This window comes from Podarcis raffonei, chromosome 10 (genome assembly GCF_027172205.1).
Source record: "Podarcis raffonei isolate rPodRaf1 chromosome 10, rPodRaf1.pri, whole genome shotgun sequence".
Lineage (NCBI taxonomy): Eukaryota > Metazoa > Chordata > Lepidosauria > Squamata > Lacertidae > Podarcis > Podarcis raffonei.
Genome location: NC_070611.1, coordinates 70,487,103 through 70,507,801, shown reverse-complemented (window position 1 = coordinate 70,507,801; position 20,699 = coordinate 70,487,103). Strand labels below are relative to the sequence as shown.

General features: G+C 43.9%; 1 protein-coding gene across 1 annotated transcript in view; it reads right to left on the bottom strand.

The window, feature by feature from the left end:
• The window catches only part of EXOC4 (exocyst complex component 4), a 356,086-nt gene that overhangs the window by 71,674 nt on the left and 263,713 nt on the right, over positions 1 to 20,699 (bottom strand). The window contains exon 11 of the mRNA XM_053405737.1: positions 10,438 to 10,657. Within this exon, the coding sequence (XP_053261712.1) occupies positions 10,438 to 10,657 (220 nt within the window). The remainder of the gene's footprint in view (positions 1 to 10,437; positions 10,658 to 20,699) is intronic.

Genomic DNA, 20,699 nt, shown 5'->3' with positions numbered 1-20,699 from the left:
AGAGATTACCGAGGGAGAAACATGATACAGGTTTATGTGGAAAGAATAAATATTAAATGTAGGACTGTAATGGACAGGCAGTAGGCTGAAGAGCAGAAAAATTGCTTCACACAGTACGACTCAGTTTGTGGAACTCACTTAGATTCATACAATTGTAGAGTTGGAAGGGATTATGAGGGTCATCTAGTCCAACCCCCAGCAAGGCAGGAATCTTTCACCCAACATGGGGCTGGAACCCATGATCCCACTGACTGAGCCTACCCCATGGCTTCTTACTTTCTTTTTTAAAAGTATTAGACCAGCTTCACCAAGCTTCTGCCATCCAGATGTTTTGATCTACAACTCCCATTGGCCCCAGCCAGCACAGTTGACTTAAATTTTGGATGTGTTCCTTGGCAAATGGGGTGGTGCGGGACTGCGGAGGCCAAACTCACTATGGAAGTTGAGGTAGGATTTTCGCTCAGAACTAACCTCTCCAAAGCTGGTAGCCACAAAAGTTCAAAGGCACTGAATGCCAGGGATGAAGCAAAGGATGATTACCACCATGCTTCCAAGTTTCCCAGGGCATCTGACTTGCCATTTGTTTATTTAAAATATTTACCGCTTACAGTTCCGACTCTGAGGCACATAACGAGAGTCCAGAAACAAAAGCCCATGAAATCTTTCAGGAACAGAATGTGTATCTATGTAGATGGACCTTGGTAGACCCAGTGGGGCAACTCTTATGCTCCTTAGAGTATGTCGAAATGTCCTGAGTTTTGGCACTGGTCTGAGCCAACGGTGCCTATGGAACCGTATAGCTATTCTAAGAAGGCCCATAGACGGACTGGCCTTTTCCCTTCCTGATTTATGTCTGCTACCAGTGCAGATGGCTTCCTGCCGATCTTGCTCTACAGAACTCCCAGGCAGTTGTGGATTTCACAGAGTAAGCATTTCAATTCTGTCTTGCTCTCATACATTATTTCCCCCATGCTAACGACAGTCAAGTTACTGTCCTGTGAAAAAATCCATTTAGCTCTAGCGAGGCTGGCTGCAAAGCGGGAAATGAAGGGCACCGGGGAAGCCTAAGCTGGCACCAGGCGAGCGCGGGCACAGCCATCCGCAAAGCACTCATCCATTACCCAATCAGTGGCATTTCCAAACCCAGCGGGGTTCAGCTGGGGTCCTGCTGGGAAACAGAAATTAACTTGGAATGGAGGTAATTCATCTTCAGAAGCTAGTCATCTTTCTAAAGTGCTCCTTGGCAATAAAGGGGAGAGATCCAACAGCAACTTTGGCACCACAAAAGAAATGCTTAATGTGAAGCCTGGTGGTGCTCAAGAACAGAGTGGCAATCTATCTTCATTTTGCCCATCTTCATTTTGTCCACTTAAAACATAACATGACTGGTCAGACTGGTGACTGGGAGTGGCCGCCAAGACCATATAACACCGGTCCTGAAAGCCTCCCAGTACGTTTCTGAGTACAATTCAAAGTGCTGGTGCTGACCTTTAAAGCCCTAAAAGGCCTCGGTCCTGTATACCTGAAGGAGCGTCTCCACTCCCATCGTCCAGCCCGGACACTGAGGTCCAGCGCCGAGGGCCTTCTGGCAGTTCCCTCACTGGGAGAAGTGAGGTTACAGGGAACCAAGCAGAGGGCCTTCTCGGTAGTGGCGCCTGCCCTGTGGAATGTCCTCCCAGCAGATGTCAAGGCAATAAGCAACTATTTTACTTTTAAAAGAAATCTGAAGATGGCCCTGTTTAGGGAAGTTTTTAATGTTTAATGCTGTATTGTTTTTAATATTTGGTTAGAAGCCACCCAGAGTGGCTGGGGAAACCCAGCCAGATGGGCAGGGTATAAATAATAAATAATAAATTATTATTATAATTATTATTATTATTAACATGCGCTGCGGGTGGCACTGTGGGTTAAACCACAGAGCCTAGGGCTTGCTGTTCAGAAGGTCAGCGGTTCGAATCCCCGTGACAGGGTGAGCTCCCGTTGCTTGGCCCCTGCTCCTGCCAACCTAGCAGTTCAAAAGCATGTCAAAGTGCAAGTAGATAAACAGTTACCGCTCCAGTGGGAAGGTAAACGGCGTTTCTGTGCGCTGCTCTGGTTCGCCAGAAGTGGCTTAGTCATGTTGGCCAATAAAGCGAGATGAGCGCCGCAACCCCAGAGTCATCCACGACTGGACCTAACGGTCAGGGGTCCCTTAACCTTTACCTTTAAGTGACATCTATGGCAGCATTGTTAGGCCATGTTAAAGGTAGATTATCTTCCTTAGCCCCACCTAAAATCCGACTTGCATCACCACTGCACTGTAAGCCAATTTCAATGCAGGTTAAGTAGCTACAAAGGAGTCTCCATGTAGCTGGAAGCCTTCAGGTGGAGCCATTGGTGGAGAAGCCCCTTGCAACCTCTTGCAATGCCACTGGCGTCTTCATTCACAAAAGGAACAAAAAGTCACAGAGAAAGTGTTGCATATTTCTTAGTCCTCTTCTACTGTTGGAAGCTGCCAGGTGTTTCTGAAGAGTGAGTGAGCCAATGGGCAGACATGTGCCCAGGGGGAAGCGTGTGGGGCATGGAGACCAGACTGGAAGTCAAAACCCAGGCAGCTTTAGCAGCTGTCAGAATCAACAGCAAATATAGTCACAGAACATCTTCTGACCACATGAAGGTCTCAAAGATTCCAAATTACATATTTGAAGGAACCTCCTACGTCTGTTCAAGGCCTTTAACGTCTGCATCTCAGTCCATCTGGCTGACCTTTTCTGGAATTTTTTCATGATCAGTTATTAAGGTCAAATTATTATTTATACTGGACAGATATTCTGTCAACACTGAAATGTCACCAGAATCGGACAGCTGGCAATGAAGTATACTAACTACATATTTACTGTCAAGGGATCTGGAGGCTTCATGGCGTTTTCTACATTACAGGGCATATTGTATAGCCTTCAGCGCAAAAATGCAGGATTTGAGAATCTTAGTTTCCATTTTTTTGCAACAACAGTTAAAGTGAGTGGTATGTCCCCATGAATAAATGGGGGGAAATAAAACCAAGGTGGCATTTTTTTGCTAGAGGTTGAGGGCTTGTCTATACTACAGGTTTGCCATAAGTTGGGGGCAAAGTTTTAAGTTGGTCTGCGTTGTCTATATTACTAATCAAGTCAGGTGCAACACCTGCCATTATACGGTAAGCAGGGACATGATAGAGGTGCCTTAAATTATACTAGATCTAAGGGACATTCAATGAAGCTAAATATTGGGAGATTCAGGACAGACAAACAGAAAATACCTCACATATTACATAGTTAAACTATGGAATTTGCTTCCACAATTTGTAGTGGAGGGTTAGAAATGGCAAAAGCCGCCACCCCCTCTATTTTTCCACATATCCCTTGAAAAGTAAGTGTGCATCTTAGTCTTAGACCTCCCAATAAAACTGGCCACCCAACAGATTGATCCGTTATGCCTATAGACGGCCAGGGTGGCAGTGGTGGGGTCTCAGGTGAGTAACAGCATGCTTGGAAAAGCAATGAGCTCCCGACTTACTGGGTGGTTGGTTGGTGGGTGGGTAGGGTGACACCGGGGCCCTGGCGGAGCTGCTCTGAACCCTACAGTCCTGCTTGATTATTCTACTGACTACATCCATTAAAGCCTCTTTACAAATCCCATCGTTTTACCCGGTCACTGAGGTCCAGCACCGAGGGCCTTCTGGCAGTTCCCTCATTGTGAGAAGCCAAATTACAGGGAACCAGGCAGAGGGCCTTCTCGGTAGTGGCACCGCCCTGTGGAACACCCACCCACCAGATGTCAAAGAGAAAAACAACTACCAGACTTTTAGAAGACATCTGAAGGCAGCCCTGTTTATGGAAGCTTTTAATGTTTGATGCATTACTGTATTTTAATATTTTGTTGGAAGCTGCCCAGAGTGGGCGGGGTATAAATAATAAATTATTATTATTATTATTATTATTATTATTATTATTATTATATCCCACTCATCAAAGCATCTCAAAGATTCCACAAAATTTTGAATCTTCAAGAGTACAGCCATGTGGTCATGTAAGTGTGTAATCTTTTAAACTCAAAAGGCGTTATTTATTTTCTGCCGCAGAAAATAAGAGGGAGGTTTTTTTAATTGGCAGACTTCACATTCCTTAGATGCTATTTAGCACCAACATGTTAGAAATGAACACTGGGACCATAGCGCTTGTGCAATTTCACCTTTGGTTTTTCTTGGCAAAATCCTCCCTCTCAGTTGTGCCCAGGGTGTGTGGGTGTGCGCTTCAAAAGATAACTTATCTAGCTTTGTTTGAAAAGTGATGAATCTTTCTTTTGTCTCTGCAAGAATTTGCTGTCGGATTTCACATTACTTGAAAAACAAAGCCCACAAAATAACTAGTATAATTATGTGCCTTATGAGCTAGGAGGAACTTGGAAACTTGAAGCTACGTAGTAGCAGATGCTTCGCAACTTGTAGACTCACAGAAGTCCTTCTACTGGCCTTCTACTTCACACTGAAAAGTACTTGGAAAACCGGAAAAAATGTAAAGTGTGAACAATGTAAACTTGTGCTTGCAAACATTTTTCATACAAAACCCCTCATTAGGGAGCCATAGCAGGGTGCCTGAAAACTGTGGCTTTAATGGGAAACCCAGGGTTCCCACTGTTCAGTGTACGGAAAGGCCCTTAGGCATGCATGTTTGAAACTTGACCACAGCATCAAGTGATGGCTTCTTTGTGCAAACGAGCTATTAGATGAATCACTGCCGCGAGAACTATGATATCACCTGATGCCAACTCAAACACAAGTTTTCAGCTGAGAGTAATACATTTCACATATTCAGCTGATAGTCATCAAGTGATGAGTAATTGACTGAGTGTGAGACGCAACCAATGTTTACTCTGGGTTTGGTGCCGCTGTCCAACCTCTTCCTTGATTTCATGCACAGTTTCTTATTTATCTCAGGCAATTTTCCAAACGAGTGTATCTCTCTGCATTTATATATGCTGTTTTATGTTATGAGCATTTTATGTGACTGGCAAGAGTTCTGGTATCAAAGGAAGGAAGAAGAGTTTGGATTTGATATCCCGCTTTATCACTACCTGAAGGAGTCTCAAAGGGGCTAACATTTCCCTTCCTCCCGCACAACAAACACTCTGTGAGGTGAGTGGGGCTGAGAAACTTCAGAGAAGTGTGACTAGCCAAAGGTCACCCAGCAGGTGCATGTGGAGGAGTGGGGAAGCGAACCTGGTTCACCAGATTACGAGACTACCGCTCTTTTTTTTTATTTATTAAATATTTATTGGTATTTTCAAGAAACACACAACAAACAAAAACAAAAAGTAAACAAAGTAAAAACAACACAAAAATACATAATATTCAAAACTAAACAGAAAAATAGAAAAAACACATAAAGTTTCTGATACTTATTTTCCTCAACCTTATTTCTCAGACCTCCTCACACCTCCCCTTCTTGTATTCCAATTTAAATTGTCAATTCAGCAAGTCCTTCACTTATTTCTTCACCTTAACTTAAACATTTGTTCTAACATACTATTATTTTACTTTACTTCTTTTTTCCATTTCCTCAATTTATTTTTAACAGCCTTATTTTCAATTAATTTAAAAAAGAAAAAACCAATTTTACCTTATTAAAATTACACATCAATACTTATACCTCATTGATTATTCTTAAACCTTTTTCCTAAAGTCGACCAAAGTTTCCCTTCCACGGTTTACCCAATTTCCTTACCACTAACAAAATATAAAACAAACAAAACAAAGCAAATTATCCTTATGTACCCTTTGGATTCCCAACCTCCACCCACCCTTTTCCCGGTTCCAGTCCCCAACCCATATCCATCATTCTTTATGTTATTTATTTAGCCTGGAGATCTCACGTCCGAGGCCCTTATATCTCTCTCAGTTCCTTTCTGCCGGTCTCTTTGATAGTCCTTGATGTTAAGCCCCAAGTCTCGGAGGGGCTCCGGCCCAACAGAATCCATGTTGCTTCTAGCCAGTCCTCCGTACTTAAAAGCAAAGCCTATGGGGTACTCCAACTCTTGTTTCAAATTTCTTTCAAATCCAAATGTCCCCACAGCTCCAGCTTTCACCTTCAACAAATTTGTAATCCTCAGGTCTTCAGATCTCCTCCAAAGGGGATCTCTCCATTTTCCAGACTCCCAATCAGACCAGGCTTTCCGCATCCAATTTTTATTGTCCTTTTTTATCATCATGTCAGGTCTCATATTGTAGCTCTCCTTTGACTCCTGCAAACCTCCAGCTCCTCCTTCATTTTCTTCAAAAACAACATATTGCTCCATCGTATCTACGCTTTCAGTTTCATTTATTTGTTCAGTTGAATAGGCTTCCTGTTTCAAGTCCTTATCAGGCTCCAAACTGTTGTTTACTGTCCAGTGTAGTAGCGATACCTCTGTAGACAAAGCATCGTATTCATCCTGTAAGTTTCCCAAGAGAACAAGTGCTCTGTCCAATTCTGCTTGGATTTTACACACTCCAGCCATTTTTGTAATGTAGTATCCTTGTTACCCCTCTAGGGGGATTTTAATTCCTTGATATTCCTTTCAGCTCAAAACCAAAAGTCCAGTTATTTTGTATCAGCCCTCCTTATTTTCAACAAGTTATATCGAATAAACCAGCAAAAACAGCAGAAACAATGTTCTCTTTTTCCAGCTGACAACTAGCTGACTAGCAGCTCACTTGACAGCTGTCAAAATCTTCCATGCAACAGGCTTTCTCATAGGACGTTCCCGGGTCTAGGGGGGGGGTGTAATTTCAGCTCCCAAAATTCTTTTTATCCTCCAGAATATCTTCTTATAATGTCAAAACCGTGAGGTCAGGATCTTTTGTTAAAAAAAAACAAGAAACAGATTCTCTCGACCTTAGCTGCCCAGTCCTTTGCTTTAAATTGTTTACAAAGAGGGGGGGTGGACTTCCTTTTTAGCCCCTTCCCGCTCGTTCCAAATCCAAAATGAAAATTTTTTTAAAGTTCCAATCTCCGTATTACTCACGGGTTGATGTTTTAGAGTCCGATCGATCTTAGAAGAAGTTGGCGCTCTCTGTCAATGGCTTGCGGCTTCACTCCGTAGGCGAGGGAGTACTCTCAGCACCACGCCTCACCCTGCCTCCGTTCCGAAGCCTTTAAAAAGGCTCCGTCGCGGATTGGGGGGGCGCAAATGGTGCCCGCCGAGTCTCTGTGTTCACAGGCATCCGCGCCTGTGATTTTAAGGGTCCCCGCTTCGCCGCAGCGGCCAGACCCAGACGCTACGGAGCCGATTCCCTCCGGAGCTCGGAGGGAATCCGCCATTAAGCAATGGCGCCAACCCGGAACTACCGCTCTTAACCACTACACCACACTGGGAAAGAGAACAAATGAAGAAAGACCAAGGGTGGTGGTGTGGAAGAGGACTCTTGATTTGTGGGTACCCTCCTCTAACTGGTTCCCAGTCTACCATGGAAGACATCTGTTCTGTATTTCCCATCACCCTCTAAGAATTTCAGATGAGATCTAAATTCACATCTACCAACAACAAAGCACAGCACTGATTAATTATTGCCTTCACTAACCAGCAGGATACTCCTACAACTGGATGCACCACTGGTCATTAGAACCGATGGGAGGACGTTGTGGCTATGGGGTTCAGATCAAGAAATTGAGGGCAGAAATATCAATACCTGCTGGTGAAAGGTTAAACCTCAGAGTTTTGAAATCTAGAGCTGATGGATACAGATTACTAATATTTCCCTTTGGCACCCAATACCAAACACTGGTTGAGGCAGGATAATGACTTAGTTGGGCATCCGTTCCAATGTGGTTAAGGCAGCTCATTCATTCTCAGAATTTCAGCCTTGGTCTGAACCAAGAAACACCTTTAATCAAATCTAAGCAGTTCCCAGCAAAACGGCTCCTGGATGTGGACAAGGGGATGAGAGCAGCTACACAGATATGGTCGAAGGGGTAAAAATGAAGATTTATGAGCACAATATTTGCCTTGTGAAGGCAAGCTTGTCCATGCCGTTGGGCTAATTAAAATAATCCATCACACAGTGTGTGTCTGAGGCCAGGTCAGCTGAAAAGCTGGGTATAAACCAAATGTCAAGATGTGCCGATGGAAAAGCATATTTGTATGCGAATATCTGTGTGTGAGCTTGCACATGCACATCTGTGTGTGTCAGTACCAGATTGTGAGAATGTTTTTTGGTTTTACTGCTCTATCTACAGTAAATGTTTGATAAATAACACTCCAAAACAGTTGCAATGATGCAACAACAACAGCTGCAATGCTGTGTGCAGAAGGCCTTCTTTCTACTTAAAGGATCATAGAAACATAGAATTGTAGAGTTGGAAGAGACCCTGAAAGTCATCTAGCCCAACCCCTGGCATATCCAGGAATCTCTGGAACCTGACCTAGACCCAGTTCTCCATCTGCTTGCCCCTGCAGCCTCTAACTCTGGGACCAGGTCACTGGACAGGGGAAATGCCATATTTTGTTCTATCCAAGTTGCACGGGGTAATATGTCCAGAACACTGGAAAACACTTCTGTGAAACTGCACATGCACCCCCAAGGTTTGCTTGCCCTGGGTCCAAAATTAAGGCTGTAAGCAGGAGAACAAACACTGTAGAAAGTAACAGTGACCAAGTCCGGCCTCTTCTTGAAAGTCGCTTCCAGTTATCCTGGCCCCAAATCTTTTAGGGATTTATAGAACAGAACAAGCATCTTCAGTTGTGCTCAGACTGAAAGGCAGGGTAATTGATATTGTCCATTTGGTCCCTAAAGTGCACACCAGTCACAGTCTGGCTGCCGCATTTTGCACTAGCCGAGATTTCTGGACACTCTTCAAGGGCAGCCCTACACAGAGCACACTGCAATAACCTAAAGGAAGATATGATTCAGGCATGAATCACTGGGGCCAGATCCTCCCCCTTCTCCTCCACAAAGGGTTATAGCTGGAGTACCAGCCAATGCAGCCACTTGGCCCTCCAGGAGTAATGCTGGATCCAAAATACCCTTCAGGTTATGAGTGAACCTAGTGCTTCTTTTTCATCCAGAACAGGCTTGCCTACTGCCCTTCTGTCTTGTCTGGATTGAGTCTCAATATTTAAGCCCACACACAATCCATCAGTATGTCCAGGCAGTCCAGATTCAGTCCAAGTCACAACTAAACAGAAACATGCCTTTCCTTTCTTGCACAGTTTCATGAGGAAGGTATTTTCCCCTCCTTGGGTTAGCTCTTATTCTGTAGGGAGCCAGCAGAAAGGTTTAGAAAGATTTTGCAGGACTCATTAACACACCTGTACTATGTTCTGCATGCTCCCTATTGAATGTACTTGTAAATTATCTATCTTGGTTTAACAACAAGGTGCCAAAGAAAGCACACAACTTTTTTAAAAAAAAAACAGCTACCTAAGTTGACCAAATAATTGTAGATGGAATACAAAGAACGAAACTGTATTTGTAAATTAGCAACAACCAGTGAACATGGTTTGTTTTAAATGTGCTATTTTTACACTGATAGTGCAATTATTTGCTGTGGGTATTCAAACTGGGATCAATGGGGGGAAATGAAGGCATAAACACCCCAAATCAATTTGCATTTCTCCACTTGCCCTTAACTGTGGGTTAACCTCAAACTATGCCTGTGATTGCATCCAGGTTACCCCTAGTCTTAAACAACCTCTTGGTGTCTCAGTTTAGCCACTAATAATTTACGCTTACACACACACACACACACACACATATATATATATATATGGGGGTGCAAATATATAAAAAAGCACTTCAGATGAGACTGAAAATCACTACATTGCGCAAAGTATTATCTATTGATCAGAATTTTCACTCGTGTCTCAAAGGTCACGTTCACCCTTGAGAAGCATGGAATGCACAATTGATCGGCTACGACTGCAGCCTAATAGTTTCTGATTATGGCTGCAAATGGACCTGAAAGAAAACTCATTTGTTTATGGCACTAAACAACAAAACTCGCTTGGCAGCTCTCCGTGGCCATTTGAACATCTCTCGTCACCAACATCCATCTGATTAATGTACAGTAATTTGACAAGATGAGAACAGTATGCCATCGCGGCTGGTAATGACATTTTCTTGGGAGAGCCACAAGTGATCTCCCCCAGAAGCGAGAGAGAAGGCCAATCCCAGGAATGGCCTCATTATCATAAGCAACTCATTATGGCAGAAGCAGCTGTGCAGGCAGCCTTCAGAATGAGTTTTACTGGGCTATCCGCTATCATGATGCCTCTGTCAAAAATGCTTACATTCTACCATGTATGATGAATCTGGAAGGAAGGCTTCTCAAGGGCATATCGGAATTGCAACTTATTCTAAACAAGCATGGGAACATCGAGCATTGAAGCTTCACCAGTGCCTTCGCGGGGAGGCCCCTTTCTGAAATGATGCAGCTTTCTTACCTGCAACAGAGGCCTCTGCACGCCCAGCAACTTCATGGTGTCTGCGCTGGCCAGTATCTTCAGTGGCTCAGTTATCTTGGTGACTCCTTCGATTTCCTTGTTGATTTCTCCCAGGACTTGGCTAAGAAAGATGTTCTTGATGTACATGGTGAGGAATTCCCGGAGTGGGCACTGCTTAGTTGGGCTGAGTCCCAAAGCGTGCTCAATCTCTTGAATAAATCTGAAACACATTAAAGCAGGGGGAACTCACTATGTTTGCCAAGTCAAATGGAACTGGATTTCAGGTAGGGGTTTCCAGACGTTTTATGGAACAAGAGGTGAATCCTTGCCTTATCTTTCAGAAACACGCTCCTACTAGAATTGATAGAAGTCCGTTTATCTTAAAAAGCTTATCATTTGTACAGCTCCCATTAAAACAGGGCTGGGGAACCACCAGCCCAGGGGACAGATGCATTTGCCAGGTTGTGGCTGCTGTCGCATGATGACAGTTTTTAGGAGCCATGGGTGAGAGCTGAGTGCAGGGTGGGGACCAAAGGTGGACAAACTACTCCAGAAGGAGCATGACATGACCCCCACCAGAGGTACTACCCCTCCGCTAACACCCCATACAATTTTACATTGTGTAGTCCGAGCCTAAAATGGTATCAGGGATGTGGGTGGTGCTGCAGTCTAAACCACTGAGCCTCTTAGGCCTTGCCAATTAGAAGGCTGGTGGTTCGAATCCCCGCAACGGGGTAAGCTCCCGTTGCTCTGTCCCAACTCCTGCCAACCTAGCAGTTTGAAAGCATGCCAGTGCAAGTAGATAAATAGGTACTGCTGCGGCGGGAAGGTAAATGGCGTTTCTGTGCACTCTGGCTTCTGTCACGGTGTTCCATTGCGCCAGAAGCGGTTTAGTCATGCTGGCCACATGATCTGGAAAGCTGTCTGTGGACAAATATCAGCTCCCTCGGCCTGAAAGCGAGATGAATGCTGCAACCCCATAGTTGCCTTTGACTGGTCTTAACTGTCCAGGGGTCCTTTACCTTTACCTAAAATGGCATCATCGGACAGAGAGGGTTTATGGGATTACTCCTTGGATACACTGGCTTGGGGCAAGCAGTGGTGTAATAGTTGCATTATTGGGGCATCCAGAGGACAGCCAGTGCATCAGAACAGCCCATCACTGCCTGGAAGGAAGAAGATGACAAAGCTGAAGTCCCTTTCAATTACTTAGCAGCCGCAATTTGTGGCTGACATCCTGCATATGGCTGAGTGGGTCCAACATGACATCCAGGTCCATGCGGGAAATTTTTCTTAAACCATTTCATCAAGAAAAGAACCATCCAGATGTAAATTTCCAAGGGAATCAAACTCTGCTCTCAGCGGTCCCAAATGAAACTATCTCGCACCGGCAGAGGAAAACGGAGGAAAACCCCATAAAGGTAAAAAGCCCTGTGGGGTGTATTTTCTCAGTGTGAGAGAGCAAGTCATATGGCAAGTCAAGGATGGAAAATTCCCTTAACGCATGGTAATTACACTTATTTAACATAACAACTGCAGTGCTTATTCTTGTAAAATGCTAAGGAGATTTCTTCAAATCAAAATGCAAAGCAAGGAACATTTCTGGGTTGCTAGACCATGGCCCCAGTTGATGAGGGGAGCTGGGGGGGGGCAGGGTCCAAAAACTTAATGAAGCTGAATGCGGGAAGGGGGGAATCTCTTGCCTGTTCTCATACTGCTATGAAATGCCTGAAGAGAAGAACAGGGTCTGGGAGGAAGCCCTAAAAATGCAGGAGGAAAAGCTGAAATCTCCATCTCATATCCAATTCAGAGGCAAGCGCTTGCCGAGTGATATACAAATTTAACTTGTTTTATCTTTCTAGGAAAGCATTCAAGGTGATTTGTGACTACAATTAAGCAGTCCCTCTAGACAGAAAAGCACTTTAGGTAAAATCAGGTGTCTCTCTTCTCCTGCTTCCCCACCCCCCACGGCAAGTCATTGTATTTTTATTGTTATTCATGTAACAACTTGTTTCCGAAAACTTAATTTTAACTCCCAACTTTATTGCCTCAGCTAGCCTGTAATACGGATTTATTAAGAAAACGGATGACTTTTGCATCTTTTGCAAATTATGTCAGTCTTTTGCTTTTTCTGCTGCAACACTTCATAGTCAAGAGATGTTTAAAAACGCAGTTTTGCTAAATTATTGTAAAAGAATATGGCAATAATAAAGAAAATATGATAGCCATCTTCAAATATCTCAAGGACTGTCACATGGAAGAGGAAACAATCTTGTTTTCTCCTGATCTGGAGGGTAGGACTCAAACCAATGGATTCAAGTTACAAGGAAGGAGATTCTGACTCAACATCAGGAAGAACTTTCTGACAGTAAGAGCTGTTCCACAGTGGAATGGTCTCCCATGAGAGATGGTGGACTCTCCTTCCTTGGAGGTTTTTAAGTAGAGGTTGGATGATCATTTGTCATGGATGCTTTAGCTGATATTCCTGCATCGCAGGGGTTGGACTAGAGGACCTTTGGGGTCCCTTCCAACTCTACAATTTTATGATTCTATGATCTATTAATTCCTCTTCTATCCCAGCACCAGTAGTTTGATGTAGCTGCCAACCTGATCATACAACTTGGTTTTATGAGGCCAGTGATGTTCAAAGTTTGTTCCAGCAAGCCTTGTAGTCCTTTGGGATAGTTATCAGAAATTCTGCAATGACCTCAGACAAGCTTATGTGAAAAATGACCTGTTCTCCATCACCAGAGCAGGCTACTCTGGGCTGTAAGCTAGGGTTACCAGATGTCCCCGGTTCCCGAGGACAGTCCCCAGATTTGCAAATCTGTCCCTGGATAAATTCCGTCCCCAGAATGTCCCCAGATTTGCAAATCTGTCCCTGGGAAACGTAGCAGTGGCAGCCTCAGCAGCCCAGAGCCAGCCTGGTAGCACAGTTGGCTCTGGCTGGCTTCAGGAGCTGCTTGCTGCCATGACGCCCGCCATTTTTCCTCACCGGAAGTCCCCATATGATGTGCTGCGCACAAGACACATCATATAGGGACTTCTGGGAGGCAAACTGGTGGGCACCATGGCAGCAAGCAGCTCCTGAAGCCAGCCAAAGCCAACTGCTGACTGCCACCACCGCCGCCAAAGGAGAACCAGGGATGTCCGGCAGTACAGATCTCCTGCCCCCTTTGTTTTGACTGATCGGGGGAGGCTCGGGAGTTGCGGGAGGGTGGCCGTTGCCCAGTTTTTAAAAAACTGTTCGCATTTATGTTTCACAGGGTGCAAAAGAAGGGCTTGGGCCCAGGGTATTTTGCCTCACCATCCCCACCACTGGCTCCCCGTTGCTACTCAGCTTTAAAAAAAAAAAAGTGTCCCAGATTCATTGAAAAAAAATCTGGTAACCATACTGTAAGCCAACCTAGTTTACTGTGTCCGCCTGAGACCACACCGTTCCTCCTTCCTGGTCATGATTGCTTTTCTTTCAAGAACTTGCATTTTGTTTTGCTTTTATCTAGTACACTGTTTCGGTGGCTTTGTGTTATGAGACTGCTTTTAGCAAGGGGTAGAATTTGACACCATTCTGAAGCAGGGACAGCCACATAAATATTTTCAGAAGTCATCCTCTGGATGGCTGAATGAGCCTAGGAGATCTTCCTACTGAAAGCTAACACTTCTACGAAAAGAACCAAAGGGAATAAAAAACCTTGAACATAACTTCAGCTTTTGAACTGCTTACAAACCCAAGAGACACCCTTTACCTATATGGTGCTGTGAACAAGACTATAACTATTATCTATGGCAGATAGCATTTAACATTCCCTAGTGTAGCAACCCCTGCTGGCACCTTGGGTGGACCAAAGTTCTTGAGCTTTCCTGAGGAAATCAAAGTCGTCAAGCTTTTTTTAGGGCAGCCGCCAATTTGTGCTGACCATAAGCCAACATAAAACACTGCTGCTCTACAGACCCCAGCCCAGTGTGGGTTGTTCCCTCCTGGCTGCCTTCGCTACTGCCCACATATCCTTCAACGTGTGTGGGATGAAACACTCTGGAGTTCCTTGGTTGTGCAGATAGAAGTAAAAGTGTTAACTTCAGGATAATGCTCCTTTCATGATCATGATTAAGTGGATTTACAAACCCAGAATATCAAGGAGTTCTGCTTTTTATGGAAACACGATAGTCCTTGGCATGTCTTTAAAATATTCTGTCAACTCATGGCCCTTGAATGGCTGCAGCTGAGTCCAACATTGATCTAAGCATTTTATAATGGCTACGTCCAATCCAAGAAGTGCCAAAGTGCTAATGGTCCCCTTTGTGTAGAATGTGTAGAATATTGCTCTTTTTCTCTTCCAAAAATACAGCAGCCATTTCAAGTGGACAAAGCTGCATTTGGCAAAACTAAGTTGATGAAAGCTTCTTTCTCATCGCATTCCTACACCACCTCCTGCAGCCTCCCTCCCTTTCTTTGCAGAAAAGATCTCTTACTGAAGCTCTGAAAGTGTCAGAGGATGCCGACGATTAAACATGCAGGCAGCTTAATGCATATAATGAACATAAAGCATCCACCTTACTGGATGCGCCAGAGATCATTTGCTACTGAAGACACAGTCATTGAGGAGGTACTAAAAGGAGAAATGCACAGCATTTGAAGAGGGAAACTAGACACTAGGGAATTGGGCTACAGTATTATCACTTATTGCAGAACAGATATTGCTTTTAAGAACAAGCTGGTGACAAATACTTCGGTGTATGGAAAGATAAACCATTCTGTCTGCACTGTGTGCTCCCAAATCTCCCCCTCCTCCTTAGCAGTTCTCATTCTATTCAGCCTCCAGCTTTTCCTACCACAAAGTCTTAACGCTGAAAAGAAACCAACAATTCTCTGAATTCAACACCTTGCTTGAAGGTTGACCATGTATGCTTGTAACCCATTTTGGGCTGTTGTGGATGAGCCGGCATCCATGTGGATCACTCTCTTGGCTCCCTCCCTCAGATGCAGTACTGGGACTTTCAGCTCAACTCTTCCCACAAATTCCACCGCATGGTTTAAACATATATAGATTCTGGTTACACAGTTCAGAAGTTCAAAGTAGAGCTCTAAGCTACAGGCCTTGGCACAAACCAAGACATTGTCCCAACACCTGGCACACCCCTTTGAAGCATGGTTCTCCTCCCAAGTGATGGGGCTGAGCAAGCAAGAGGGCACTTCGTGAATAGGCTGGGTTTGCGTATGCCACCACATCCAATGGGATGACCTTGGAGACAGGGTCAGAGTCTGCCCAGCCGACTCACTGAGTGACCCAAGCTCACACACACAACCCCCCCCCCCAGTTGCTGGGACAACCTCACTCCCAGGAGGTGGGATGGGGCTGGCTTACTCGGCTTTCCCTCCCATGCTGGGACATCTGCCACCAACAGGACAAGGAAGTTGTCTAGTGGAACTACTCAGATGCTCCCTGCCAACAGTCTCAGTGCTCCCATCCCATTCCTCTTCCCACTCTGATTAATCCTGCCAAGAAATCCCCTTGGGGCTCATAACATTCATACAACATATGTAATCAGGCCAGACCAGAGGTGACTGCTACTCCACCATCCAGCCATGATGGGTATAACCAACTTCTTATCCAAGATGCATGGGGTACAGCACACAAGACGTATCCCCACAGCTACCCTGTGAGGCAGATAGGACAGGAGAGATCAGCTTATCTAAGGCTGCTAAGAGATGTTCATGGCTAAGCAGGGATTCAGATACAAGTATTGTCTATATGGGCTGATAGTAATCTCCAGGGTTTCAGACAGAAGTCTTTCCTTGCCCTACCTGGAGATATCAGAGTTTGAACCCGGGGCCTTCCACATGCAAAGCGGGTGCTCTACCACTGAGGTATACCCCTTTCCAAGTCTCCCTGGTCCACATGGCCTACATCCAATAATTTGCCCCACTGAGTGTCCAAGACAAACCTGCTGGCAATTTTTAATGGGTCCAATGGTGTTAGATGGTGAACAGAACATAAAAGCAACTCAGAATGCTTGCAATCTATGTTAGAATGGGGACAGAGGAGTCAGGGATTGATAAAGGGTAGAATGCTATATTTTATAATATATATTATAGATACGCTGCCACCTCCTTTTGTAATATGCTTGCTCACACATGTGTGAAAAAGATTTCTTTGAAAGACAGGATTGAGCCAAGTGCTCAGACAAATCTAACACTTAAAAGTTTACAACTTGAACTTTTGACTACTTCTCTTCAAACTAGCTTCAAACTGAAAGCACTTTGATTTTTCAAGGGCATTTTCTTCCTTGAAGATGATTTTCCTTATGTGAGAAGGATGCATATTATTTTGAGTACATCTGTTTTATTGAATTGCTGTTGCACTCCATATTCATTTGTGCTTTCTTTTTGTAACTGTTGTTTTCTGATTTTATCCAGTGGTTGGTTGGTTGGCTGTTAATTAAACATATATTTCACATTTTGTTAGCAGTACTTTTCTCAAGTGCCCTGGATAAGGAGTAGACCTGAGGTCAGGGAGCTGAGGTCAGGAAGTGGCAAGGTAAGGCTTGGCTGTTTTGAGAAAGGCCCAGGAAGCAGCAGAAGGAATTCAAAGACTGTGGTGTCGAATGCAAGCTGCCAATATTCAGAGGCTCAGTGATGAGCCTGAGTATCAAAGAGTTGCTTTAAAGAAACACTCTAGACTATACCCAACACTCATAGTAGTATAATGTGTCAAGGCAACCGCTGCAGTAGAATTAATCCATCTTTCTAGACAAATCTCTAACTACAGCCTTTCCCTTTGACCAGGGGAGTGCTGAGCTATCATATTATTAGCAACAATAAACAACTGTAATGCATAGAACAAAAGTGGAGCCTGGGGAGCAACATGAGATGGCAATTCTAGCTAAACTGAGTAGCAACTAAACTCAAGTGCTTTGGAGCACCGAGGTTTTCAAAGATACAAACTGTCATCATCACGCAACTTCTAAGACAGCAAGCACGCTACAAGAAAAAACACAATGCCACACAGAGCACAGATGCTAATGGGACTAAAATACAATGGATCTTTCTTGGGCTGCCGCGCCCAATATCAAGTAAATATTTGACTGAATACACACAGACACAGATTTAACATGAAGAGGGTTTAAAATAGGGTTAAATAAATTCATGAAAGGTGAATAGTCAAGCATCTGGCCTAGCTAGGCTGATAGAAAGAGAGAGGGCCTCACTCCTTCTAAGAGCTACAATGGTGCAAGTGATCACTGAGGAGCCATTTCGGTCTGAACCTCTCAATCTTAGAAGTAACTTCCGTAATCCTAAAGGAAAAAGTGAATGGCTGTACTCACAGAAAGGGATTTGGTCCACCATAATACTTTCTCCAAAGCCTAAATAAGTGTTTGAACCAGTGCCTTCCATACCCAAGTCCTCGCATCACACTGATCTATTGAAGATGTCAGCCTTATTAGCTTCCTCTTACCTGTAGCTTAATGCTACCAAAAATGTCCCCCACAGCACTGCCAGCAGATGGCCCAGTTCCCCTCCCCATGCGCTCAATTCGTTTCAGTTGACTACTTCTCTTCAAACTAGCTTCAAACTGAAAGCACTTTGATTTTTCAAAGTCAAGCACATGCACTGAAGCGTGAAAGGACTTCATAAAAAGAAGGAATTGGCTCGTGGTAAAGCTAGTTTTCGGTCCACTTCTCCTACCATAGGAAATATTCATTAAGAGGCTGCGGCCCAGGTGCCAGAGCAAATGGCTTCTATTTTAGCAGCATTCCTCCTAAGACTCTTTGAAAGTAGCGTTGGAGGTAGCTTCATTACAGAAGTAATGGAGCCTGCACAGAGAAATCAGTGCCTTGCGACTTTAGCAAGATCCAACCTAGATATCCCACCCTCCCTTTGCTACAGACTCAATTCCTGCCCCCAATAATAAATAATAATAATAAAATTGCCCTCTGCACCATCACTGCACCCCTCGGGTGACTGGTATGATTCAAGATGGCAGCACCAAGGATCAAATGGAGGGCTCAAGACCAATGGTGGACAAACTAAGAAAATGAGACCATAGGCTTTTTAATCCTTCAGAGATCTTGCTTTGCCCTAGTTATATTCTTGTCAGTAAATGCCATTAAGAGGAAACTTAGCGCATACAAACAAACTGATGATTTTTCTGTAGATAACTGGCAAATATGGAGAAAACTGGCAAAGTTGCTGTGCAACAGGAACCTGTTCCACAGGCTAGAAGCAGCACAATTGTTTGCCTGTGGGCAGACACAACCACATCCTTGAGTTTACTCAATCCCCAAAACATTCCTACCCTCGCACTTGTGTGTTACACAACTTCACTGCATTAGTGTTGTATGGAAGCTGGGGGTTGGTTTTTTTGGCAACCATGTGATCATATCCCTAATGCCTATTAAAAACTAATGATTGGTGAATTGTAGATACGTTTTTCTATGTCTACCAAAACATAGCTGAGTAACTTCAACATGAAAAACCAAATAAGAAATGCATGTATCAAAAGAAGGATTAAAAGAAAAAGAAGAGATGACCTAAAAGATAATAAAGAAGGTCAACCACCACAGACATACTTCAGGGAGACGAGTGATGCATTGTAAGTCATGTCCACTGACTTTGGAAAGAGAAGTTCCAATGTACTGTGAAGTTAATGCCCATCATATGAAAGGCTGCAGCCAAAAACATGGGTCTCTCTTTCTCTTGAAATTGCTTTGCTGTTTCCTAGTTTGTTTATTGTTCTAGTAATGGGCTCCATTTTAACGTGTCAGATATTGCATCATCTTTATAAATGAGAGCCATCATTATGCAGCGGAAGTTCAATGAGAATGGACCATAACAAGATGTTGAGCATCTAGGGATGGCTGGAATGGTCTATTTCCAGGATAGGTCAGTTTCATACGTGTTTAATTTTAAATCTGTTCTGTCCTGTTTCCTCATTAATCTACAGTTGTTTTCTTAAAACTAAACTGTACAAAAAAAACCCGCATGTAAAGATGTACTTAAAACAAAACATTTAATTATTTCAATTTGTAACTGTATTTTAGTCTCAAATATGGATTTTTGTTTTCTACCTTTTGATAATGCTTTTTGAGTCAAAACTATAAAATAATTATTTCCTGATCAATGTATTAGTTTGGGAGATGTGAATTAGAGTCATTTCCTGAAAAATGTGGTCCAAACAAAATTCTCTACGCATGCATTTAGAAGAAATGGAAATTGCACCAACTCAAAAGGGCTGGGGAACTTTGAATTGCCAACCATCTCTATGGTGGGCCACACATGCCTACAGTGCCAGACATGATCAGATCAACTCAATTACTGCTCCCAGCTCCCCTGCCTGCTGCTCCCCCTTCCCACTTCATGCCCCCCTTTTCTAATCAGATAACAAACAGTCTAATAACTGGCTGTGTGTCTGTCAATCCAATTATTTCCTATTTGGGATGTGCTGACACTCCATTAAATAAAGCCGACAGATGGCAAGATCTTTCATTATCGTTCAACTGACTGATTAGCCGCTTATGCGCAGCACAGGAGCGCAGAAATCAATGCAATCAGGTGTTCGTCGACTGAAAGCTCCAGAGGGGCAAATGCCAGAGGGCAGGGACGAAAGCTGCATCCAGCATACCAACACAGCTAAAACTGAGCTCCAACACCTTCTGTGGTCCCTTCTCAACTCACGCTCACACATCTGGGGCTGAGGAATGCAGGGTCGCTGCTTGCTTTTTGTAACCAACGGCTTATTAATATGAATAGAAAGTAGTGGATAAAATGCCAGAGGGGTAGCATACCACTGTGATGCCTGTTGCATCTCACGTAAACACTCCCAACCCACATCCCAGCAATGGCACCATCATGCACCTTTTTTCCACATCACCCAAGTACCAGACACACACTGACTTGGATGTAATAATAATAATAATAATAATAATAATAATAATAATAAATTTTATTTATATCCCGCCCTCCCCAGCTGAAGCCAGGCTCAGGGCGGCTAACAATAATAAAACAATACAAAAGTACAACACAAACAACACTCTAAAATCATTCATTATAAAATTAATTAAATTCAAGCCACTGGCCACCATTGGGCCAGAGCTCCGTGAAGATTGCCGAGGGAGGGAGTCAGGCTGTGCCCTGGCCAAAGGCCTGGCGGAACAGCTCTGTCTTGCAGGCCCTGCGGAAAGATGTCAAGTCCCGCAGGGCCCTTGTCTCTTGTGACAGAGTGTTCCACCAGGTCGGAGCCACAGCCGAAAAAGCCCTGGCTCTA